The 16,850-nt window shown below is 27.6% G+C and overlaps 3 protein-coding genes across 9 annotated transcripts; all 3 read left to right on the plus strand.

Moving 5' to 3' along the window:
* The first annotated feature begins 1,541 nt into the window (after positions 1 to 1,541).
* Positions 1,542 to 14,218, plus strand: LOC111681603 (mitochondrial protein C2orf69 homolog). 7 transcript variants are annotated; one of them, XM_046950736.1, is made up of 10 exons: positions 1,542 to 1,845; positions 1,966 to 2,038; positions 7,309 to 7,429; positions 9,196 to 9,435; positions 9,626 to 9,753; positions 10,224 to 10,328; positions 10,409 to 10,625; positions 10,693 to 11,136; positions 13,633 to 13,798; positions 13,868 to 14,218. In XM_046950736.1, the coding sequence occupies exons 3-10, from the start codon at positions 7,379 to 7,381 to the stop codon at positions 14,209 to 14,211; spliced, it is 1,695 nt and encodes a 564-aa protein (XP_046806692.1). In that variant the 5' UTR covers positions 1,542 to 1,845; positions 1,966 to 2,038; positions 7,309 to 7,378; the 3' UTR covers positions 14,212 to 14,218. The 7 variants fall into 7 exon arrangements, with proteins under 7 accessions (XP_046806692.1, XP_046806694.1, XP_046806696.1 ...); XM_046950738.1 differs by lacking the exon at positions 1,966 to 2,038; XM_046950740.1 differs by lacking the exon at positions 7,309 to 7,429 and having other exon boundaries at positions 1,543 to 1,845.
* LOC111681563 (TWiK family of potassium channels protein 18) lies at positions 4,238 to 6,376 on the plus strand. The gene has a single exon (XM_023443408.2). The coding sequence runs from the start codon at positions 5,147 to 5,149 to the stop codon at positions 6,323 to 6,325; it is 1,179 nt and encodes a 392-aa protein (XP_023299176.2). The 5' UTR covers positions 4,238 to 5,146; the 3' UTR covers positions 6,326 to 6,376.
* On the plus strand, positions 14,212 to 16,683 carry LOC124419717 (homeobox protein 5-like; the record flags this gene model as incomplete). The annotated part of the gene is made up of 1 exon (XM_046950176.1): positions 14,212 to 16,683. A coding segment is annotated over one exon (777 nt), but the record flags the coding sequence as incomplete, so codon positions are not given.
* Between the last annotated feature and the right edge of the window lie 167 nt (positions 16,684 to 16,850).

The following is a 16,850-nucleotide window of genomic DNA, read 5'->3' on the forward strand; positions in this document are numbered from 1 at the left end:
AATTATAGGATCTCATTTGACCATAACCCCTATTCAAAGCCCCCTTCAAAATTCGACTAAATGTCCACAATTTTATTCAACAATAAATGGCTTTAGTATATCTGAGGAATATTTGCAACTCAACTTAAATGATTTATAATACAAACTAAACCACGGTCGGCCTGGCCCGACTATAATTTCTTACGTGTTTTACAATATAACTCAAAGCACGAAATCTATATACATACGTATATAAAATTCTAACGTTACTGACTGACTGATTCATCATCGTAGAGCCTAAACGGTTGAAGCTGAAGAGTATGCAATAAGATGGGATTTTTGGAAATTCCAATTTTTTGGGGGTTAAAAAATGGGGAAAAACGTAAATTCGGTAATCTCAAAGTTTATCGTCTTTCATTTAAAAAAAAAGCGGACAGGTGTCCGGTAATTTTTTCAAATTCGGCCACTTTAGGGAATAAAGGGGTAAAAACTGTTATTTGGTACTTTTTTGCACCTCATGTATCTTTTAAACCAGAGAACATTAAAAAATATTTCTCCAACTGGTACTTTTTTAGTTTTCTATGATATTGAAATCGTTAAGTTTCTTATTTATATAGATTTTAGGATAGCACAGTACACTGGGTATAGCTAGTAAATAAACAATTTTATTTGTTTTGTTATGTTATGTTATGTTACGTTATTGATCATTTTCTTAATGGAAATTTTTTTAGAAACTGATTTTCTGCAAGATGTTTTATATGGAGGATATAGTTAAATATCGGCTGATCATCGTAAAACTTCGAGAAACGATTTGTTTTTAATTTTTAAGAATTTTTTATTCATCCCTGCATAATTTCTCACACAACTTTTGAGCTTGCTCTGTTTTGTTATAAACAATATATTTGCTTCCAAAATCCCACTTTCTGATCTCTCGGATTCCATTTTTATTTAACCCTTTCAGGGTCAAAAATAATTTATGTCTAGAAAAAAACTTGAAAATTTATATATAAGATTATTTGAGTATGCTGAATCCGGGAAGAATAATTATAATAATATTTTTTGAATTTGAGTTATAGAAGGTCAAAGTTAAATTAAAAAGTACCACCAATATTTTTTATAATTTTTTTAAATGTCTTCTTAAACTTCTTTCAAAACAATACAATTTAAATCTGCATAGTTCGATCTCCTTGGCCATTAAATGAAGCTGTTTTTAAAAAGTAGTCATAAGTTACAATTTCTTAAAATCTGATTTTTAAATACTTTTAAAATACGGAAGATCTTTCAAAATCTCAATTATAAAGTCTTCATTTTAATCTAAAAGAAAAAATTAAAACTAAAGTTATATATTATACCCAAAAAATGCTTAAAAACTGAGTCTATTATAATGTCGAATTTATTCGACAAAACCACGGAAAGGGTTAAAATCGTTGGAAATTTAAAAACTAAACGTAGTTGAAAACTTAACCGGCTTACAGTCGATTTTAAGCCGCCGCCTTTATATTTAGTGACAGTCGCCGCCGCCGTTAATATTTGTCGGCTCTGCAAACGAAGAAAGCAACAAAAAACCAATTGGAAAAAAAGTAGAGTTGTGAGCAAAAATTCATTGTTAAACAATATTAAAAAATATACGCAAAAACCTGTTATTTATTGTGCAAAAAGTGTGTAAAAATATAAAAAACATGTAAATCAATCAAACGACGCACACAAATCAATGAAAAATTAATTAACTATTCATCTAAAAGCAGACGAAAAAAATTTGCAAGGAAAAACGAAAAAATTGTGTTTGCTCATTATTTCATAAAGCGTCTCGCGGGGGCTGTTTGCATTATCCCGTATTAGCATTTTTTCCATTGGCTTGTGAATTCGGTAATAAAATAAAGTTGAAGGAAATTTAATATAAAAAAATATAATTATAATTTCATAATAGAAAAAAGACGACGTAAAAGAGTTGATATTGTTTTTAATTAGTTTATTTTGTGTTACAAGTTTTTAGCGCGTAAAAACGCTGTGCATAAAAGAATATTTTTTTCTTCGTTGCAGACTTGATAAAAGAAAATTTGTAAGTATACATTGAGCATAAATGATGATGTATAGAAAGAAGATAAAGATAGATGAATGAAGAACATAAGAATGGAAGAAGAAACAAGTAAAGTAGATATGAAGAAGTGTTTGTTTGTTGTGTGTCACACAATAAGATGAAAAAGATACATACATATGTATACATGTATGTATGTATGTATGTATTGCGCTTTTTTACCTTTTTGCGCTAAATATGCACTCAATAAACTTTTTTTCTATTTTTTGTTGCATTATTTATTCTTTAAGTTTTTGCTTTCTTGTATCTATTTCTTTTATTATCACACCAATGTACGCATCGTCATACGTACATAATAATTGTACATAATTGATTGTGTGATTTATCAATAAATTTAATAATTTAGATTTTTATATTCAAAAACATTTCAAAGTTTCATAAAACGGGTTATTTCAGATTTGTTATAATAGTCCGAACTTCTATTTTAATACAATGTATGGATGTACGTATCTCGAAAATGTTAATTTAAAGTTTATTAAACTGCAAAGATATTTGCTAGACTTCTAACATATAATTTTCTGTCAATAAGACCTAAAAAGCCTGACCGATTTCTTTAATTTAAGGCCCTAAAATGAGGACTACTTCATAATTTACAGTTTATTTGTATTAGCCCATAGAATAGTTATTAGGCTAGTCAATAAGCAAGTCCATTAAGTGAATAGATTGGTCAATAGACTAGATAGTATAGTGTATTGTTTATGTATACAGTGAATCAATTAAGTAATTTGCCTATGTAAAATTTTATAAATTTAAAGAAAAAACTTTATGTGAACAATTATTTTTAGCAAAATAAAGCAATTTGTTTGTTGTATTTTTTAATGAATATCTTATATTTTAATTTTCTACCATAAAAAGTAAAATCGTTATATTAATTAACGAGATTTTTCATAAAATGTGAACGTATTGTTAATTTTTTGGGTCAATAAAGTATTTTGCTTTTTTAGGTTTTTTTGTTCATTTTTTTAATATTGCTCCATTATTTTATAATATTTAATATTTTTATTACTCCTATATATTAGAATAACATTTTTTAGATATTTTAGTATTGGAACGACTAAATTTGGACATTTCTTAACCGATTTATTATCCTATATATTGTAACAAAAATAATCCTGGTTTTTGGTTATTTTGTATTGATAAACAAGAACTACATTACGGGAACTCCATCTTTTTGGGGAGTATTGTGTAAATTTTATTTAGAATTGTATAATATTGATTCTTATTCAATAAATCTAACACTAAGTACCATCCTAGCCACTCTAAGTATGGGGACATCACCATATACCACTATAAAACTATTAAATGCTAAAATCTTGATTTTCAACCTCATATTTTAAATGCTTTATTTTATGAATAAGATAGAGTAGGCGTATTTGGATCTGGATAGTTATTCATGATTTGGGTTCTAAATATATATAAGTGTATGTATTATGTGAAAAATATTGCTTTTGTTGACTTTACGGTATGATAACCACCTCTATTTTAAAATATCTAAATTAGGTATTTTTCCTGTACTACACGACAGTTCACTTTACATTGGTTCCAAGCAACCTAAGGTCTGTTTAGAGGTCTAAATTTAAATATAGTGTTCCTCCTAGTTCGTACATAGATTTCGGAAAAGATAAATCAGGAGTCCAATAGTTTTCCATGGATCGCCTCCCTTTGGCAGTTAAAGATTTTGAAAGAGCACTCAGTGCGTTTTTTTCTAATAATTCTTTGGATCATTTTATCTATTAGGTACTCTATTTTATATTTTTTTAATGTCATTGATTAAACATTTCATAATTATATTTTATTGAAATCTAAACTAATTTTTTATATCGAAATTGCCTCATTATTATACTTTAAACATTTAAGGCAAATAACATCAAATTTTCACCCAATGAGGATATGATCGCAATTGAAAAATACTTAACACTCTTCCTTTTAACAATAAAACAATAAATTCCAAAAATAATTAAAAAAATAATTTGAAAACCCCAATGAAATTAACCTGAATTCTCAATATGCAAAATACTTTATTGACATGCAAATTATGATGAAAAATAATAAAATGCAACAACAAATGCACCAAAATTTGTATTTTAATATTTTTTCTAATTTTTCCCATTTTACACAATATCTATTTTTAATTGGAAAACATTTATGATTATTTATTTATGAACAAAACACAAAATTCTCTTAAAAAAAAGGTAGGCAAAAAACTTAGTTCATTCACTGTATATTGTACTAAAAAACTGTTAAAATCCTATCAAATTACCTCGGATTTCATTTGAACATTAAACAAATTTTTAATGGGAAAAGTAATCCTAAAAACAACTTATAGTTGTTCATGCAATTTAAAATCATTCCTATTAGTCCATAATTGCAAATAGCAAAAATTGATTGAGCTGTAATTGTAGAGTCCATTTGATAACCTAAATAATAACAACTAGAAAGTAAACACAATACTTAAAAAAATATTAAACAAAATTTAGAAAATCGCAGTAAACTTCAGTGGTAAATAACTTAATAATGAATACATTTTAGATGCAATATTTTCCTTTCAAACATTATAATATGGTCAAAATTGTGCCATCAATGCTGAGAAGTTTTGAGAATATGTTTTTACATTTTCTGTTGATCGGAAAACATAAACAAACAATATTGCTCTCTTGTTAAAAAGAAAATCTACAAATGAGTATGCGTTTTTTTGTTCGCTTTTATTATGGATTATTGGAAGAAAAACTCATGCTAGTAGTATTTGGAACTTGAATATATTCAGTTATAGCGCGCGTTTATTAAAGTTCAAAAAGAAAAGCACCAAACAACGAAAGCATAAAGAAAAAAATATTGTGTAGTAGTACAAGCCGCCTAAGAAATTTTATTTTTAGACTTTTTAATATAACAGAAGAAAAGAAACCAAAAATTTGTATCGTACTGAAAAAAATTCTTTAAAATGAAATATAGATAATTAAGTTTTGAGTTTAATATAAATAAAATAATATGGAGATTATAGGGAAACCTTAATGAATGCATTAGAGAATATTACCAATAAGTTAAAAAACAAAATTATATAATATCGAACTAAACATGTCAAAATCTCAAAGAAATTCACAGCATCCAAGTAGAGCAGGCTCTTCAGGTTCTTCGTCATCGCCCAGCAATTTACCACGCAAACGTTTTAAACGATGTTGTCGCAATTTTGTCACCTTTATGTGCACACAAGTGGGTGTGGGAGCTCTTATTGTTATATACGCCATATGTGGTGCTTTTTCCTTCATGCATATAGAACTGCAATATGAAGACAATACACCAATGGAAGTAGAAGAATTGCGCAGCAATTGTGCCCAAGAGTTATGGAATATAACTGAAAAATACAACACTTTCAATAGATCAGAGTGGCAAGGCTTTACTGAAATTGCTTTACAGCAGTATCAAGTACGTATAGCGGCAATAATTAAATCTGGTTATGATTTTCGTAAGCCCAGTGATATTTGGTCATTTCCAGCAGCCTTAATGTTTTGCCTCTCTGTCATCACAATGATTGGTTATGGTAACATGGTGCCGAGAACCCCATGGGGAAAAGGTTTCACAGTAATATATGCCACATTTGGTATACCTCTTTACATATTGTATTTCCTCAATATGGGCAAAGTATTGGCTAGATCATTCAAGTTTCTATATCGTAGTCTACATGAATGCACTCAGGATCGTGATAGCAATATGGATCGCCGTTTAGAGGCTTTAGAAACTGGCAGTTTGGCTATACTGCAACGCAAAAAGATTATTGTGCCCTCCACCGCTTGTTTGTGGGTGATTATTTTTTATATACTCACCGGCACCATAATGTTTGCTAATTGGGAAAAGTGGTCATTCCTTAATTCATTCTATTTTTGTATGACTTCTCTGTGTAAAATTGGTTTTGGCGATTTTGTGCCGGGTGCTTCGCTGGTAACGCCCTCTCATATAGCAGAGGCACGTAAAAAAGTGAAAGAAGATGCTACCATAGATCCCAATCTTGTATCAGACTTACAGCAATCCATAACAGATCAACACTCCAAATTGGCTATTAATTTCATATACATGTTAATAGGCATGGGCCTGGTAGCCATGTGTTATAATTTAATGCGTGAGGAAGTGCGTGTTAAACTTAAGGAAATGAAAGAAGACACAAAACTATGTTTAGAGGATACCCGTCTACGCTTTATGGGCTGCTGTAATAGTAGTGGCAATAATCAACGTGATTTCTATGAAGATGATTACTATTAGAAAATAACGTTTAAATACCGATAATTAAAAACAATAAAATGTAAAGCCAGATATCGCAAAGCATTTTTTTTATTTAAAATTTTCTTTCTGTTGCGTTTGAAACAAAAAAATTTTCAAAAGATTTAGTTTTAAAAACATTTATGTTTGTTTGTGTAAATATCCATTTGTATGGATTATTCATCTATTTCATCTGACATTGATGATCTCGCGTTTAATGCTGTTTGTTTATTAATGTTTACTATATGTATACTAAAAGATCATTGGCCATTGACGGCGTGTTGTTGCTGTTACTCGTCATTGTTTTATCTCCTTAAGAAATTAATTTTCATCACTTGTCATTAGCAAAGAAAAGTTCTTTTATTTAAAAAGGTATGTTGTTATTGTTATAGTTAATACGTAGTACATGGTATTATATTGTCATGTTTTCATATTTCTAAAAAATATTATAAATCTAAATATATGGGAATTCAAATAATAATTCAATTCGACTTTATGTTTAAATTATTTTAGGAAGTTCTAAAATAAATTCTTTAAATTTGACGTTTAGAAAATAATATACGTATTTAAATTAAAAAAAAATTCTAAGTAACATTTAACGATAGAAGTTAAAAGTTAGACGTTCATTAGTTTTGAATATGTTTAAGTGATTATTTTTCATTATTCATTAAAATTATGAAATTACATACATACATATATTTACACATAAAGTATGGCAACAACATATAACCTGCCACTTATATTTTCAAAATTTCTGGCAACAATTTAAACTCGCACTAATTATCTGTCAAAATGACAGATCATTATATGTTTTTATGTTTGGCTTTCTATAAAACAAACAAGTGCAGAAAAATATATATAATTATTAATACTAGTATTTATTAAAAACAAATGAAATTAAGGCAATGTATTTAAATAGATAAATAAATATAATAATAAAGTCACTAAACACAAACGATATCTGAACGATTTCTAACTGGTTTCAGTAATATTCTGAAAGTGCCTACTGACCTTGCTTGGAGCAATCTGCTGTTGCAACTGGTCAAAACTGTACAAATGATTGGAAAATTCCATGATACGGTGATGGATGAAAAAAGTATGATGAAGGTAAGTTTGTGTCAATAAGTGTGTGCTAATTTGTTACAAAAAAAATTACTAAATAGTATTTGTGTGCATCAACCTAATGTCCATTTATACCATTAACATTTCAATAAGCGTTGACACTATATACAGACGAAAGGAAGTGATACCATTTAGTAAACGGAGAAACTTTAAGCAAATTTCTTCACCATCACTGTATCCCAAGTTTTTTTTTTTAAATTAATACTAAATATAAAACGATGAGCCGTTTGCAAAATAAGTAATGTAGAGACTGTTTACAGTTTTCCAATCATTGTACAGCAGATGTTGACTGGATTAATAAATAGTTTTATGTTTATTTTTAATAAAATTATTATTTTTATAAAGTAAATTGAATTATTTATATATTTTACATATATTAGCCCAGTTTAAAATAAAGTCATTTAAAGAAAATCTGTATATTCAAGAGATTTAAGTGATATGAATTGTAATACATGATTCAAACTGATGTTTTCTTAAAAACCTATGTATTTAAGTTAAATAAAGGTTTAAATATATTATATTTGGTTCCACATTATTTGACAATATAAGTATTTTCTTAAAACTTGTTATCAAACTTAATTTCAGTTTAATAGTTTTAATATCTATGCACAGCGTTTAACCTATTTCCCAAATATTTCAAATTGTTTTAATTAAAAATAAATAAAATTAACGTTTTTAGTCCACTTTCACTGCAGTAGTTACAAGTAAAAGTCTATGTGGATAAAATTATTAAATCTAAAAAGTTTCAAGACACAGTAGGTTAAAGAAATAGTTTTATATGGTTTCGTGTTTATAACTCTTTAAGTTTTCTAAAATTTAGCATGAAAATGACGCATTTTCAAGTTTGAATCTCTTGTATATAAAATTTACATTTATTAAAAATTTATATCAATTGTTACATTAGTTTTGAAATATAAAAGAAAACGTCTATATTAGAAAAACCATTTGGAGGAGACCACAAAAAGAATCAGAATATACAAATTTATATAATGGAACCACAGTGCAATGTATTACAATATCAAATTACTATAGCTTTATCCTCATCCCCAATTTTTAGATAAAAAACATCTATATTTTTAATGATACTTCTGATCTATAATAGATTTAAGTTCCGAACACAGATTTTCTGCCTGTTCCTATAAATATGAACGAACATTTCTTGTTTTATATTTAAAGCAATAACAATTTTTCGAATTTATTTCTTGTTTTCAATATAAAACTAGAAAATACTTGTTCGTTCGCACTTACAGAAATATTCGAAAATATTTTAAGAATCTTCATGGCTAGGAGATTGTATAAGCAGTTAAAAAAAATTAAACATAATATAATGTAAAATTTCAGAAAAATAAATCTTAAAAAAATATATTTTTCCAATTTGATTTATTTTTTTTTTAATATAATATTCTTAAAAATATATATATCGTTAATTTGCAACAAAAGTTCATTACTTAAAGTCCTAGTGTATTAAATTGAGTTCTACAAAATATCCAATTATTTCAATTGTATTTTTAATTTGAAAAAGTTATGCGTAAAATTGGCATAAAACTCAAAATTGGGTTTTTGAATTTTGAATCTTAAATTGCAAATGATCAATAATATATATACAAATTATATACTTCATACATACCTAGATATCATCTAATTACTATTTTTCATTATTTATATGTATTCTAATCAATTTACTATTTAAACTAAAAATTTACTAATTAAATTTGTATATTTTTTTATAATTGTATTTTCTTTGCTTTTAGGTAACCATTGATAAATTTTTTCAATTACAAAAACGTGTTACTAACTCTGAGGTAATGCTTGGTGGCAGTGCGGATCGTTTATGCACACCAAGCACATCAGCTGGTCCATTTCGAATATTTTCAGTGGCCGGTTTCCAAAATCGAACTAATGATATTGTGTATTGTCCACCAATTATAAGACAACAAAATCAAAATGTTGAAGACTCTACAGCAGTTGTTTACTTTGGCGGTGATGTCCAGGTATGCATAAACATATGTACATATAGATGTTTTAAATGTACAAATTAAAAATCTTTGATTTTTTTTAACTTTTAATTTTATTGCTTTTGAATTTCTAAATATAAAATATAAATGAAATATTAATTTTAAATGTACGTAAATAACAACATATGTGATATTAATTATTTTTCATTTGTTTTCAATTATGTAGGATTTTCCTGAGAGCATGGAAACAAATCGTGACAGTCGGGGTTACATGAAATATAATTTAGAAAATTCTGCTATTTTGCTAAGAGAAGCATTTCCACGTTCGCATATAATAGTCGTGCGTCCAGTGAGGTTGGTATTTTTATATGATTTTATGTCAGAGATAACAAAGAATTTAATATTTTATTTTAAATAATAATAAAAGCCGTTTAAAGTCTAAACGTATTACTTCTTAATTTTGATTGTATTTTTAATTAATAGTAAATTTGTAATAATTCGATTATTTTTTAAAACTAGATTATTTAAAAAAATATTTTTTCATAAATTTTTTTAATAAAATTATATTTTTTACAAAAAAACGATTTTTCAATAACATATATTTTTCTCGAAGTACATATTTTAAATTTCTTTAAAAGTTTGATTTTCACTAAAATTTTTATTATTATTATGAAGTAATTCTTTTAAGATCTGCACCATAATTAAATAAATATTTATGCTTTCATATTTTCTTAAATTTGTAATAGCTAAGAAAATAAATAACGATTTTGTTTATAATATACTAATTTATATTTTTCATTTTAAATATACTTTTACCACAATAGAATGGAATTCAAGACATTTAGTTGTTTTGATAATTTTGTACGTGGAAATAACGCTGGTGTGCCGGATCACACTCCCATGAACCATGCCTTGCAACATTTGGAAAAGTATGTATTTCAAATTTTTTTTATTATTTTGTAATTTTAATAATTCTTATAAATATTAATTTAATATTCGTCGCCAATAGATTGTTACAAAATTTATCGCAGCGTTTGATTTCTATACCAGAAAATGAAATATTGGATCAAGCGGCGCAGGCAGCAGCAGCTGCTGCTGCTGTAGCTGCTGCAGCCGCTGCTGCTGCCCTGGTATCATCCACCCTATCAAATGCTTCGTCAGATTCTTCTTCGTCATCCTCTAATGCTAGTGATAGTAGTCAGGAAATGGACATTGATATTTTGCAGGTAAACACACTTAGTGCTTTCATAAAAAGAATAATTATATTAAAAATATGTTTTTTTTTCATTATAGGTTCAAGAAAATGTCACTGTTGATGCAGATGGTGCTGTTATCTTTTCCAATTCTAGTGATTTAAATAATACATCTTCAAATAATAGTGGTGCATCAGTTGCTGGCACTGATAATGATACTTCAGTGACAGCCGTAGCACCGCTAACTAGTGTTTCGTCTGCTACAACATTAGCTTCAACTGGTTCTTCTTCATCGACCGCAGCGGCAACAACTAATACAACACTACAGCAAAGCGATGTAACAACACAGTCTCAACAAACTAATGAAAATTTACATTTTAACGATTTAAACAATAGCAACGATTGTTCCTTACAGCAGCAGCAACAACAGCAAACATCTAATCAACAGCAACAGAATCCTTTGTGGTGGCGTGAAAATCTCAACTTAGACAAATCAAAATTGATTATAATCGGCTTTAGCAAGGGTTGTGTCGTTCTCAATCAAGTGAGTCTGCTAATCACATACAAACAACGGTGTAAAAATCGTTACATTTTTTAAAGTACAATTTTTTTTTAATTTTCGATTTAAGTGTAGGTCTGATTTAATTAATTAAAATTTTCTGGAAATATTTGAAATAGTCAAATTAAAACCGTTTGCTATACATTTAGGTTTAATACATTTCGATTTCCAAACATTATGCCGATTTTCTATAAACGTTCACCTCTATATTGCATTTAAATGGAATAGAAATTTTCTCTGTTCGGCAACATTGGTATTCTGCTTTTTAAATCGAAGCTTCCTCACTAAAATAACAACTTACACAAAACGTAGTTAAGATCGTAATGCATTGAAAAAAATATAAATTTTCGATTTAATGTATTGAAGTTTGTCCATAGATCATATTTTTGATAATATTATTCAAATATTCCAAAAGAATCACTGTTCGCTTTTTAGGCGTAGATCGAACAAAATTTTCAGAAAACAAATGTGAATTTGTGCCTTAAAAACGAAACGGATCCACGTAAAAAAATTAACATAATAATCTTTGATTGCAGTTATAGCATAGGTTAAAGTAGGTTAGGAAAGGGTTTTGTTTTGAGATATTATGGTATTATTATACCATTCACCTTTGTATGAAGGGTATATATAGGTTTGTCATTCCGTTTTTATTTTCTCCAATGTAATCATCCGTATCTGTATGTATGTTGTAAACAGTTTTCAGATATAAGAAATGCTTTCAAGAATATCGCACATTCCGAGACAATTCCTGCAAAAATTGCAAACAAAAATAGTTTATAAAAACAAAACAGATCAAGAACTAAAGGTTAGAATGTATATAGACTGGACTATAGTCTAAATAATATACTATACTATAGACTACAATTGACCACAATCTGTTCTATTGATAAAATCAAAAATGAAAAAAGTAGACTATAGACTACACTAAAGACAAGACTACAGATTATACTGTAGACTAGACTACACTATTAACTAGAATAAACTATAATATAGACTCGTACCCACTACAATCGGTTTTTCGCAACGGAACGACTCGGAGTTCAACGAACAACGACCAAGGATTGTCAAACCAGCCACACCAGACTGGACTATAGTCTATATATAACGTTCCCACGACAATTGGATCTTCGCTCCGGAACGACCCGAGTCATACTCGGCCAAAGATTGTCAACCCAGCGACAGCTGTATCAACCGAAAGTTTTTTTCCCCAGGAAAGAACAATCGGCCACAGTCGAGCTGTTACAACAACAACAACAACATAGTCTATATAGTCTATATTATTACAGTCTATATACTATTCTATACACTTCAATCGACTACAAACTGTTCTATTGACTACCAAATGAACTGTTTATAAAAAATGAATTGAGAAAAAGTACCAAATTATTGTATAGGTTCTTTAGTACTTTTCGCTATCAGAAAGTACTAAAAAAAGTAAAAGTGCTGCAGAGTATATCAACACTTACAAAAATTGATCTCTCAATAACAGAGTTCTCTCTCCCTCTCTCAGCAAGTTTTATGGAAATTAAAAAAAGCAAAAACAAAATTCATTCAAAAAAACAAAATAAACATTTTGCTAAATTATAATTGCATCATCGCAAAAAACTTTTGAGCATTATTATTTAGTATCTTACAAATCGTTATAGAGAAAACATCAACTAAAACTAAAAATATTCGCTTTGAAATAATAATGAATACTAACCAGGAAATAAGCCGTTTAATGGCTTTAAGCGTTCGTGATATACTTACGGATAAAAGAGGAGTAGAATTATTTAAATCTTTTCTACAAAAATATTCATGCGGCGACAAGTCTTTAACTGAACAATATATTGAAATTTTCGAAAAGTGTAGTGAATATTTAAATTACACATCGAAAATTTCGAAAGAACAATTTGAAGATTTATGTGAAATGGGATTACCATATGATATAGAACATGGAAAATTTGAAATGATCAATAAGGGTGATGGTTGTACATGTGGACGTCTAATACTCGAACAACTTTGTAGAAAAATTGAAACACAAAAAGAATATGAAGAATTTCGAAAAGATTTGTTAAAACAATTACAAAAATGTTAAAAATATAAATTGATTTAAGTTAAAATTAAAATTTTAACAAATTAAATTGTTACTTAAATACGGAATACTGAAAGCTGAATTGAAAAAAATACCTATTTTGCATTTTTAAATATGTATGTATTAATAGAAAGATAAAAAACAAATTGTTATAAAGGCATTTTTTATAAATTAATGTGTTATGTGATTCCTCATTGTAGCTTTTAAGTTTGAATAGTTTATATGGAGACGTCCCAACTTTAATCTAAACGATTTTGAATTGTTTAAAACTAAATTTAAAATAAGAAAATAAAGTGCAAACGATTAAATTTCTTTATAATTTATTTAAACAATTTTTTCTATAATTATCTACTATAAACAACTAGAGCTGTATTTAATTAATTAAAATTCATCTTAATTTTTTTCAGTTCATATACGAATTTCATTACTTAAAAACACTTACACCCGATGATAGTACTATGGGACGTTTATTGTCTCGTATTAAAGACATGTATTGGTTGGATGGTGGGCATGGTGGTCAAAAGAATACATGGATTACATCCCGTAGCTTATTAGAAACCTTAACAAGAATGGGTAAAAACAAATAATATGCAAAAATTCTAAACATATTACTTAATGGGATATATTTTTAATTTCATTTAGCCATTAATATACATGTTCATTTAACACCATATCAAGTGCAAGACGATCGACGACCTTGGATAAGAAAAGAGGAGAAAACATTTACAGATCTTTTAAGACGTTTGGGCGCTCAAGTTACACGCCATTTACATTACGATAGTCAGACAGCCAATTTAATGACACATTTTGAAGTATTACAAGCATTTTGCCAGCATATACACAATCAAAATCAACAACAGCAATTACACTCGCAACAGTTGCAGCAGCAAGGAGGACAATTGACACAACAACAAACACATAACAATGCACAAAACAATGATCAACAGCATCCACAGCCACAATCGCAGACGTCTGAAGAAAAGTGACATCGCCACCATCATCATCATCATCACCACCGAAGACGTTCTAATCACCATCATCATCATAATTACCATAATCATCATCACCATGGCAAAGTGTCTTCATCAGCTACAGCTTCTTCTTCTCACAAACAAAAACAACACAAGCAACAACAGCAGCAGCAACAGCAACAACAGAATCATATATTACATTGTATTGCTTCAGCTGCTGTTGCAGCAGCTTCATCATCTTCAACCACCACTAGCGGTTTAGCTGCCGCAGCAGCAGCTCTAATATCACAATCGACAGTGGCTGCAGTTGCCGCTGCTACGGCTGCTTCCTCAGTTAACTTAAATGTTACTTCACCTACGTCACTTGCATCGGCCACAGCATCATCCGTTACCAATTCAATTGTAAATATCAATCATCAAAATCATACAAATTTTTTTAATTATCAATCCTATCAAACACCCCAACGTTTTCGCCATAATTATAATACAACAACAGCAACACTATTGAATAATACACAACAACAACAGCAACAACAAACGCAACAACATCTTGCTACAACTACTACTGTTCATCAACATCACCACCAACAACAGCAGATGCAACAGCAATTATCCTCTAATGCAATTATAGGAATTAATTCTAATTCAAATTCCGTTGGTACAACTACAACTTCTTCAAATATTACTCATCATGCGCACAACAACAATAATAATAATAATCATCATAATCATACTCACCAGTGTAAGTCCAAACGTAAGTTACAAAAGTTGTATTACACGCTGTGTCGTTGAATCTCTCGTTTGTTGCTCTTCATTTATTTAGGTAAACAATTAAATATTTATACATATTAAATTGCGAATTGTCATTAAAAAAAAATGTGCGTTATATGCATATCTTTTTTTTCTTTTTCATATACTTATTTACTTGAGTATATAATATAATTTTAAATAATTTCATTTTCATTTATTTCATTAAATATAAATTGATTCCCTTTTATAGATGTTTTTTTGTTCCAGTGCAATAAAAATTTACAACATTTTTGTTTTTCTAAACATTTATGTGTATAATTACATTAAAACTGATTTTCTTTTACTACTAATTTATATATTTTTTCTTTGAAGGTTTTCTCTAACGATTTCGTTGCTAATAATTGTTCAATTCAAAAACTTTATTAGAGAAGAACATAATCATTAAAAACTTTAAAAATGCTACAATGTATTGTAATTCAAAAATCTTTAATTGTTTTCAATTTACTTGTGAAAATTGATTCAATATAAATATGTATTACATTTCTAACGTTACGTTCAATCTGTTCAACAAGATCTCTTCTTACAGATTTCTTTAGAATTATTTTTTTTCTTGAAACTTTAAATCAAATTTTATAGAAATAATCGGTATTTTACAAGTTCTTTAAAGATTACAGAAATTTATTGGTCACTTATAGACATCGTTAGTTGTTGACTAAACATTTTTGAAAAATGTTTTTATTTTAAATAAGTTTCTCAGATACCATTGTGTTGTCAATACATATAATATCCCAATACAATAAATAGAATGAAAACATAAACTGTTATCATTGCTAAACACATTATAACACAGAGTTTTTAATAAGCATTTTATATCGAAGTTATCCCTTTTATTTACAGCACACTAGAATTTGTAGAAAAATTTATAATTATTTAATTTTTCAATGAAACCATTTTATGTTAGAGATGCTTTTAGTTTTACATCTTTACTTAAATTTTTTATAAGTTTTTTTTTTTAAAGGTTATACATTATACATATAAAAAAAGATCATTATGAAGAAGAAATAAAGAAATAAGAAAACACATAATAAATTAAGTATTAAATAGCTTTTAGGTGATATATTTACATAAATAAAAAATAATTTAAAATAATAATAGGAAACCTAAGAAACAAGTTAAACAAACACACATATATAAAATCATAATTGTAATTTTGGACATATAATTACAATAAACACACGTATGGCTCTCTAAACTGATATACATAAAGAAAAACAAAAACTAAAAAAAATTTAGTAGTATTGTAAGAATTTTGCAATTTAAATAAAAAGGAAAATTTAATAAACTTAAATATTGTTAGCTAGGTACACAAAAGTATCAAAGACCTTTTTAGTAAATATACTTCTGTTTACTTCTTTCTCGTTTTGGAGAATTGTAAACATATTCTGCTAATCCTTAAAATTTATCTAAAAAGTACACATTGAACTTTTGCTTACTAAGCTAACGATAAGTATGAAAGATAAACAAACGTTTACAAATAAGTTTTGAACAGAATAATATGTTTATCATTTATTATAAATAAAAAAATAAAACAAATTAAAATGAAAAAAATAAAATAAAATAAACTTTAAAAAAGTACCTTTTTCGAATTAGCAGTTCAAAATTGCATTAATGCGTTTCACTTGAAAGAAATATTTAAACAAAAGAAAATAAAATTGTACATGCATACTTATAAAAAAAGTAAACACAATTCAAATACCACAATTTTTGAAACAGTATTTCTTTTTTTTGGCAAAAATTATGTATAAATTTAAAATCTGCTTTTTTATAATTTTCACCTACATCAATAATAATTATATTCATAAAATTTTAATCAGATATTAATTGTTTATTATTTATTAAAAATA

The sequence above is a fragment of the Lucilia cuprina genome, chromosome 4, assembly GCF_022045245.1.
Source record: "Lucilia cuprina isolate Lc7/37 chromosome 4, ASM2204524v1, whole genome shotgun sequence".
NCBI lineage: Eukaryota > Metazoa > Arthropoda > Insecta > Diptera > Calliphoridae > Lucilia > Lucilia cuprina.